Genomic DNA, 9062 nt, shown 5'->3' with positions numbered 1-9062 from the left:
CTTGCGCAGAGCGCAGGCCCTGGCGGCGGACGGCGGCAGCGGCGAGATGGCGGTGGGCGGCGGCCCGGGGCCGGGTCGGCGGTGCTTGCCGTCTTTGTGGCTGTGTGCGGCGCTGCTTCTGTTGCTCTCCCGTGCGGCGTGGGGCCTGACCGAGGGCCTGTACTGTGGGCGCCGCGTCTGCTACGATGTGCTGGGCGTCAGCCGACAGGCCAGCAAGGCGGAGATCGCCCGCGCCTACCGGCAGCTGGCCCGCAAGTACCACCCGGACCGTTACCGCGGGGAGCCGGCCTCGCCGGGCGGCGGCGGCCCGCAGGCGGCGCACGAGAAGTTCCTCCTCATCGCCACCGCATACGAGACCCTCAAGGTGAGAGAGCGGGACCGCCGCCGCGCCCGGAGCCGCTCCGGTAAGAGACGCCCCGGGGGGGAGACGCGCGGGGGTCGGCGGAGGGCCGGGGAACGGGGCAAGCGGCGAGCCGGCAGCGGGCAGACCGGGCACCCGGCCCCGCGTCGCGTCTGCCCGCGCCGCCGCGTCCCTCGGCCGTCTCGTTTCGGGAGCAGGCGGCATCCAGGCGAGTAGGTGCGGGTCTGGGGCGGAGGCAGTCCGGGACACGCTTGGCCCCGCTTCTTCCACGTCCTACTCTCCATGCCTTAACAGCTGGCAGCAAAATTAAGCAATCGCATGTTACGAGAAGAAAAAGCGCTTCAGGGTACATAATCCCTTCCAAATCTTGCTCTACGGCTGCGACTCGTCTGCGGCATCTGTATCTGAAGCGTTCATCAGAAGAGATCGGGTTTAAACACGGGGATGCTGTTCGCCTGCGTCCATGTCCCTCTCGCAGGTCACCCTTCCCCGGAGGAAGATCAGAGCCTCGGATTTACACTTGAGTGCGTTCGGCGGGCTCTGCATCCCTTTGTGTGATCGTGGCCGACATGCCTCCTACCAGCAGTTGAGAACGGGGAAAAAAAGGAAAACTTTCAGTAGCCACTCCAAGAGCGTGGCAGGTGGAAGGAAGGGAGGCTACAGTTCCCTTTAAAACCCCTTTGTACTCAGAATTTGTTCTTGAAAATTCTTTTCTATTTAAAATTAACTGATCTAGGCTATATCCTAGAATCACACCTTTAAACAGTGTAGTAACAGTGACTGGAGTAGTGTGTGGAATCTGTAAGGGAGGTTTATCAGGGCAAAATATGTGTGGCTTGGCAAAGATGAAACTCGGGAAGAAGGAAACTTGTATGTAGATAAGACGGCAACAGAGGAAAAGGAAAAAGGAACTATTTGGGGGGAAGGAAAGGAATAAATTTAAGGCTGACTAAATTTCTCATCTTCTAATTACATGAGTGAAGATAAGAACAGCAAGGCTTTGAAACAGCCTTCCACTGGACAGATTCCACAGTCTTAGAAACCAGTTCTGTAAGACCTGTAAACCAAACTCTTAATTGGTTCTTCACCTGAAAATACTTTCTTAAATCACAGTTACTAACTCTTTTCTATCTGGAGTTCCCATTTTTAAGTTAAAAAGTACTTAATATGTGTATTTCAATTGCCTGTCCTTATTTCAGTATTAAATGTCTTCATTTAAGCACAGGTACAAGCTTGTGCTGGTACATTTAAAGACCACACGTGTCAGATGTATGTGAGCAGGCAAATGTGACAACAAATTAACAGGAAATATGAGAAAAGGACCAAAGATTTTTCCTCTCTGCTTCGTACTTGATCAAGCTATTGCCAGTTTTATAGCAGCATGGTCATTAAAGAGATGTAAAACAAAGCTGTAATAGAGTAAGTGAAAACAGGAATCTGAGCCTGTGCATGTTTTTCATCTCATCCTGCAGGATGAAGAGACTCGTAAAGATTATGACTACATGTTAGATCATCCTGAAGAGTATTACAGGCATTACTATCATTACTACAGCAGGAGACTGGCACCTAAGGTGGATGTCAGAATTGTGATTCTAGTTACAGTCTGTGCCATCTCAGTGTTTCAGGTAAGATTTCATTTTTACAGGACACTGCTCAGTGAGTTTATGAATGGGAAGAGAAGCATCTGTAGCTCTAATAATATGTCAGGTGTTTAAACAGTATCAGTAAGAATGCTCGTTTGTATCTGCTGTGGCAAAGTTCTCTGTCGTGCCCATAACAGATGTGCAGTCAGGATGTACTGAGCAGATTTTTTACTGCCCTTGGTAACTTGGACAAAGGTAGAGACTAGGTTCTTTAGTAGGATATTTCATAGAGACAAGTGCAGACTTTTTGAAGAAATTACTTTGTTATTCATGGCAGGCTTGGATTAGTGTGTTCATAATTGCAGGCTGGACTCATGCTCCAAAAATATTGTGTGTTTGTCGAGCTGCAGACCTAATTATTTTTTTAACAGACTAATTGCAAACTAAATTCAAGACTCAAGTGACAGGACTGAATTTCAGGAGTTTATTAATGTCTGGATCTTACACTGCAGTGTATTTTAAACACCATGGTGAAGTCAAGAGAGAAATTAATTTGGCTCAGCAGAGTTTGCTCAGGAGGTGGTAGATCCAAGGTCAAGAAAACAGCCCGTGTTTTCTTTAAAGAAAGAAACTTGTGCTGTTGCTGACAAATATGTTAAGTGGAAGAAGATGCATAACTTTTTTTTTTTTCAGGATCTCTATGATTAGTGGTTTGAAACATTACTAAAAGTACCCAAAAGTTTAAGAGATTAAGATTACAGTTTATTCTGTGGTTCAAGCAGTGCATTATTTTAGCAGGCTCTTGGAAGTTAAATATGTTCATCACAGTTTGAGAGCATGTAATAACAAATTCCAGTGGCATATGCAGCCAAGTACTGAATTTTATGTCAAAATTACTTCCAGTGACAGACATTCCTTTCACCTTATTTCTTACTTTGACTGCAAGTAGAAGTACTTACCTGCAGTCCAGCTGCCAAATGACTGCAAATTCAGTGTAAACATCTGTGTGAACTGATTTGCCTTTCTGCTTCTTGGCCTTTGTTGAGGTTGTATAGTGCCTTTGCCTCTGCCCTTTGTCTCATTGAATGTTGTGAAAGGCTGCTTTATTTTAAAAAGTTTTCCAAGTAAAAGGGGTTCACCCCAGGACATGTATTTCTAGTTTGTCGTTTGGGTGAGTTTTGGTTCTTTTCTTGTTTATTTGAAATTCATTCAGAGAGTAGATGAAGACTGGGGAGGGATGTTAAATCTTGTAAAGTGAATCCTTTCAGGCTACTGAGATTGTTATGTACTTAATCCCCGTTTAATTAACTGTTTTAAACAGGTAATGATTTCATAATAAACTGTTGCTATGCCAGCTACTTTATTTATAAATCTAAAGAGGCTTCTGAGAATGGTGTGGCACAACCTTCAGGAGTTTAACACCTTGATGGGAACAAAACCAATCTGAACAACGTCTGCTTATCCTTCCTTAACACTGTGTATTGCTGCGAGATACACATCTATACATCTGTTTTCCAGGTGCCTTACTAAGTGTGAAGGAACAGTTACAACTTCTGTAATACATTTGGAGTACTTACCGCAAGGTTTTCATCCTTGCTGTAATATAATTGTTGTTAAAAGTGTGTGACAGCATTATGTTTTTTTCTTCTCCTGGCAAACCTCCAACTAAGAATATCCCTGTGTAAGAACATGGCTTTTATTTTTGCTGTTCTTGAATTACAGTTCTTCAGCCAGTGAGGTAGTTACAGTGAAGCTATCCATGTTTTTACTTTTGCTGTTGTTGAATTACAGTTCTTCAGCTGGTGGAGTAGTTACAATGAAGCTATCAACTATCTAGCTACGGTGCCAAAATATCGTATACAAGCCACTGAGATTGCCAGGCAACAAGGTTTACTCAACAAGACTAAAGAAAAAGGCAAAAACAGGCGTTCTAAAGAAGAAATTCGAGAAGAGGAGGAAGAAATCATCAAAGACATTATTAAAAATAAAATAGATATAAAAGGCGGTTATCAGAAGCCCAAGATCTATGATATACTTCTGTTTCAGATCCTTCTGTTTCCTCTTTACTTGTGCAAATACATAGCTTGGTCCTGTTGGTGGATTTATTGTTTCCGCATTAAAGGGCAAGAGTATGGTGTGGAGGAGAAGCTGTACATCATACGAAGGTACATGAAAATGTCCCAGTCTCAGTTTGACAGCCTAGAAGATCATCAAAAAGAGACCTTTCTTGAACGGCAGCTGTGGATACGAGAGAACTATGAGGTGGGTAGCTCTGGTGGAAAAGCTAATGTTCATAATCCAGCACTCACTGACTAAGAACAGCTTTGTGATGGTGCTTGGGGCAGGGCTTTGTGAAACATTGCTTCAAACTGAGCTGTTGCTTTCTGAATTGAAAACTGTTTCACTACCACTTGGTGTCTTTTCTTCAATTGCTTATGTTCATGGATTTAGACAATGACTCCTGACCATGGATATAGAGAGGAACTTTTGCTTGGTCAGGGAACATGCACCTGTGCTAAGGAATCTGTGTGTACAAGATGTAGTTGAAGCTGCTTAAAGGCTTTCTATTTCAGTGTGATATGGCAAAGTTGTTACAGTAGGTTGAAGACTTTTCTCTGAACAGTTATAATTTATATTAAGAATTGCCTGGAGCCTAAGCCATTAATTAATAGCACATCTTATTTTTCAAGCTGTCCCTTGGTAGTTCTTTGGCCTTCAGAGTGCCAGGGGCTGTTCTTGCAGTGCTGTAGGCCCGTTCAAGTAAAGATGGGGTATAAAATACCAGTGAGGCACAACTTCTGTTCTTCCAATGGCTAGACAGTCTAGATGTAATTTTTTAATTTGAAACTTTCTGTGAGAACAGTGAGAGAACATTAGCCACAGCATGGAATTTGCAGCCCAGAGTGACTTGGAATGCTGAGAGGTGGCAAATTGACAAAATACTTTGATTGTTCCACAGAAGGTCATCCCTGGGCCATGTGGGTCAGAGGTTTATAGAGCAGAAACTGAGAATATGAACTTTGCCTGCTTAAGAGGAAGAGGTGATGTTGCTGCTGCTGTGCATACACTGGAAAAAGAAATGGGTTGGTGGTAGGCTGCCTTTGTTGCTGGCAAGACACCAAAGATAAGAGAATGCTTCTTTTAAGGGTAGACCCCGCCGTCCCTGGGGGTCTTCAAGAAAAGACTGGATGAGGCACTTAGTGCCATGGTCTAGTTGACTGGATAGGGCTGGGTGATAGGTTGGACTGGATGAACTTGGAGGTCTCTTCCAACCTGGTTGATTCTATGATTCTATGACAAAGGTATATTCATCTATAAACCTGAAGGGGAAAACAGTAAAATTGATACTCATGTAAGAGAGGTATTAGCCAGCAGGTCGAACAAATGGGTTGAATTATGACAAATTTTCTAGAAAACAATCAGGAAGTCCAAATGCAGTAATGATGCTAGGTGAAACAGGTGTTGTATGTAAAAGAGTAAGATAGGATGGATATGCTGTCATTGTAGAGGAAAAATGAAGTGGTTTGGGAGCCATGTTGTTTCTGATTGGTCACTGACTATAAAAGAGATATATTTAGCAGAAGAGAAATCTGCTGAGCTCAGACTTGTTTGTGATGAACAGCAGTTGATTTTTAGTGAAGAATACATGAAAGTCACATCTATATAGCAATATTTATCCAATATACTTCACAGGTTGGTGGTTTCCTGAAAAGGAAATGCTGTCTTTGTAGGTAATCACTTTAATGAGCTTTTCTTTAATGAGTTTTTCTTTATAATGAGTTTATGTAGTCACTTTTTGAGTGCATTAAAACTGTCACTGTGTGCTGTGCTGTCTTGGTCGTAAGTGCAGCAGTGCATGTAAGAGATGGTCTTTTTGAAACCATTCAGACACCTGTATTACTGGAAGTGGATAATCATCATGCTATATTGTGGGGTTTTTTTTTGTTTTTTTTGGGGGGGTGTGTGGTTTTGGTGGGGTTTGTTTTGTTTTGGTTATGTTTTTTCTCTTAGACTACCTGTGTACCACTACCATACAATTACATGAAATTTAGTCCTGTCCTTCGTAGGCTGAAAAATATGCCTAAGTGTTCCTGTTCCAAAGTTTCACTGCTCTGATTACTGGAGATGCCTATTTGCATACTGTTGAATCTTCCAAAATCATTTTAGAAAGGGAAAGAACAAGAATTCAATACACAAGTGTATCATGCAGCTCTACAATGGCTGGGTTTTTTCCTCACTTCTGTTACTTTCATAATGATTCTTAAAGCCTCTGTGATCACTGAACATCAATCTGTGTGTTTATAAAGCCATCTATAATATTTCGAGAGTCTTATTCATGCATATCAGAACCTTAAATTGAATTCTCTTATAGGAATAACTAAGATGGCATAAAGATGACATAAACCTCTATGCTGTTGAGGTTTATACTGTCTGTGTCTGCATAAACTGCCTTCTAGAATGCAAACACAGATGCTGTTGCTTTTCCCAGATACTGGACTTTGCCAATAATTGTAGTTTTCATTACAATGCCACCACTGTGTGACAGAATGTAATTAGATAGCATTTGATGATACAATATTTAATGCAAAGATACCAACTTAGTTGAGAAACTTAATTAGGAATAAAAAGTTCCACTCTGGTGTTATATCTAGACAATGATTTTGAGATGTGGAAACAAGTGCTGAGAGACACAACACTGAGTGGCACATGTGCTGAGAAGGGACTCAAAATGCAACTTTCTAAGCAGGAGTTCTTTACTGTACATTGTATTTTGTTGACTAAATAAGCATCTAGTGCATTAGCTGAAAAAAAAAAAAGTTCTCAAGCTTGCAGCACTCCTTCAGCTGCTCAGCAAAAATGCAAAGCATCACAACTACAACCAGTAGCCTCTAGTGAAGATACTTCTATGCCGAAGGTAGTACTGCCCTTCATTTTGGACAAGGTCTGCTTCTATGTTGCAGTTCAGTCTTGTGTAAAAACGGTAAGATGATGTACGGTTGAACTACAAATAGGAATATCCCTCTTGAGGCTTACTTAAGGCATTTCCTTAGCCTTACTGAAAACTTTTGTCCATCTTTCAGGTCTACAAACGAGAACAAGAGGAGGAGTTAAAGAAGAAGATGGCTCTGGATCCTCGATGGAAGAGATACCGACGGTGGATGAAGAATGAAGGACCTGGAAGACTGACTTTTATTGATGACTGAAAGTTGCTGAATGAAATCTGTGCTAATGTTGAAAGTCATTTGCAGAACTTTTCACTACATTATTAGGAGTTTTGTCTGCTGTGGCTCAGCAGTGATCAAAACCTCAGGAATTAATGAAATCAGGCTGAAAAGTAATACAGGTTTACCATTTTTATAGATCAGGCCTATGAAGCTGGCTCAGCTCAGTGTGTATATGCCATTTACTTGGGGATCTCAGTGTGGAATTCACTATTCCAGTGTATTTTCTCTACATATTTCATGATCAGTGGAACCACAACTAAGTCTTTTCTGAAAATTGTTTCTAGATGAGTCTTTGAAAGTCCTGGTTTTCCATTGTTAAGATTAAGCATTTCTGCGAACAGGCACTGGAAATGCTTATAAAAGTTTATGAAGGAAGAGACATTTTCTGTTTCTGTCTCTCTTTCCTCTTATTTTTCAATCTAATTTCTTAAGATGCCAAATTGTTTTTTCTGATATAGGCAATATGGGGATTTTATCTGACCTCTTCTTTTGCTTTTCCTGCTCCAGTTGGAAATTATTTTTATTCTTTGTGGGAATAAAAGATGCATGATTGATCATCATTGTGATGCAAACAAGCCTTAATTCTTTGTTCTACAGAGTGATTCATGAAATAGTGTGTTTAGATCTTTTGTCTTTGGTTTTTATTCACATATGTTAGATTGTACCTGCTTGTTCAGGACAAGTATACCAGTGAATATTAGTCTACTAAATATGACATTTCTTTCACCAAAGTATTGGTAAAAGGGAAAATGCCCCTTTTGTTTAAAAGGGCAGTTTTGATGCCTTATGTAAATAAAAGTTTCTATAATATACGTACTGAATTGGTTTTAAATTCTAGATCTGAACTTAGCCCTTATGTTTGTCTCTTACTACTCTGAGGTCTGATTAGAAAGTAAATAATGCACAACAGCATGCTGTGGTTTCTTCTAACACAGTCCAGGTCAGAGTTTCCATGATTTGCTGGGAACAGGGATTCTGTTACCATGTTCTGCTCAGAGTTTTACTGGCAGGTGGAGAACATGCCCGTATTGTGCTTCTCCTGTCATTTATCACATTTCTAAAAGCAAGTTCCTCAATTTTCTGCTGAAAACAGTGCTAGGTTAGCCTAGTGTCTGTGGAACTGAGTTCTGGGAGAGAAGCTCTTGAACTTGTTGCGCCTGCCAAAGGCCATAACAACTAAAAGTTTTGAAATGCTTATTGTTTTTTTGATTCTGGAAAGGTGACCTGTGCTCATTCTTTGAGGAGGAGATACTGTTCTCTGTGTCTCTTTTATTAGTTTAGCTTTCACTAGTTCCTGGGTTGCCACCTCAGTTTTCTGATTAAAATAATATGCATTCATGACCACATTAAAAGCATTATGTTAAATGGACAAATTCTGTATGTATTAGTAAAATTGAGGAGGAACTGCTAGATTTGTCCTTCATCTCTGCTGCATGTGGTGTAGCTCTGTACTTAATTCACTTTGTGTTTAATGGTTAATTCTAATCAAAAACTTGCTAAAGAAGGTCAGTACAACATTGCTTGCTTTCATGAAGTAGTCTTGGGTGCAGTGTAGTGGTGGGGCATGGGCACTGCTCCACCTGTTCATGAAGTGAGAGACCTTCTTCACAGTTGAGATGTGTTGACTGACAAAGCAAACAGCCTCCTGCAAGAATGGAGGGGAGGGGGAAATTAGGTTACTGTGATAGAAACACAGAGTTCGGACTATGTGATCTTTTGAAGTTCATTCCAATCCCTAACATTCTGTGCTTCTGTGAAACAAAGGAAACAACGGTAAGCACAAGTAAACTGGTGCTGATTATCAAGTAAGACCTGATCTAAAAAAGAGCCATCCAAGAAGATCTTTACCTGTGGCCAGCTAGCAGCTTTGCTGTTCTTGCCTTTGTGCCTCAT

General features: G+C 41.4%; 1 protein-coding gene across 1 annotated transcript; it reads left to right on the top strand.

Annotated features, from left to right (window-relative positions):
* DNAJC25 (DnaJ heat shock protein family (Hsp40) member C25) lies at positions 1-8673 on the top strand. The gene is made up of 4 exons (XM_064176799.1): positions 1-364; positions 1834-1986; positions 3736-4206; positions 7026-8673. The coding sequence occupies exons 1-4, from the start codon at positions 47-49 to the stop codon at positions 7146-7148; spliced, it is 1065 nt and encodes a 354-aa protein (XP_064032869.1). The 5' UTR covers positions 1-46; the 3' UTR covers positions 7149-8673.
* Positions 8674-9062: the final 389 nt, after the last annotated feature.

The sequence above is a fragment of the Pogoniulus pusillus genome, chromosome Z (genome assembly GCF_015220805.1).
Source record: "Pogoniulus pusillus isolate bPogPus1 chromosome Z, bPogPus1.pri, whole genome shotgun sequence".
Lineage (NCBI taxonomy): Eukaryota > Metazoa > Chordata > Aves > Piciformes > Lybiidae > Pogoniulus > Pogoniulus pusillus.
The sequence above is the reverse complement of the archived record's forward strand: the minus strand, read 5'-3'. Positions and strand labels throughout refer to the sequence as shown.

Excerpts from the sequence above, each read along its gene's own strand:
- DNAJC25 (XM_064176799.1), top strand. The coding sequence starts at position 47 with ATGGCGGTGGGCGGCGGCCCGGGGCCGGGTCGGCGGTGCTTGCCGTCT. Across the intron at positions 1,987-3,735 it reads GTGCCATCTCAGTGTTTCAG|TTCTTCAGCTGGTGGAGTAG; the intron begins GTAAGATTTCAT and ends GTTGAATTACAG. Across the intron at positions 4,207-7,025 it reads GGATACGAGAGAACTATGAG|GTCTACAAACGAGAACAAGA; the intron begins GTGGGTAGCTCT and ends TCCATCTTTCAG.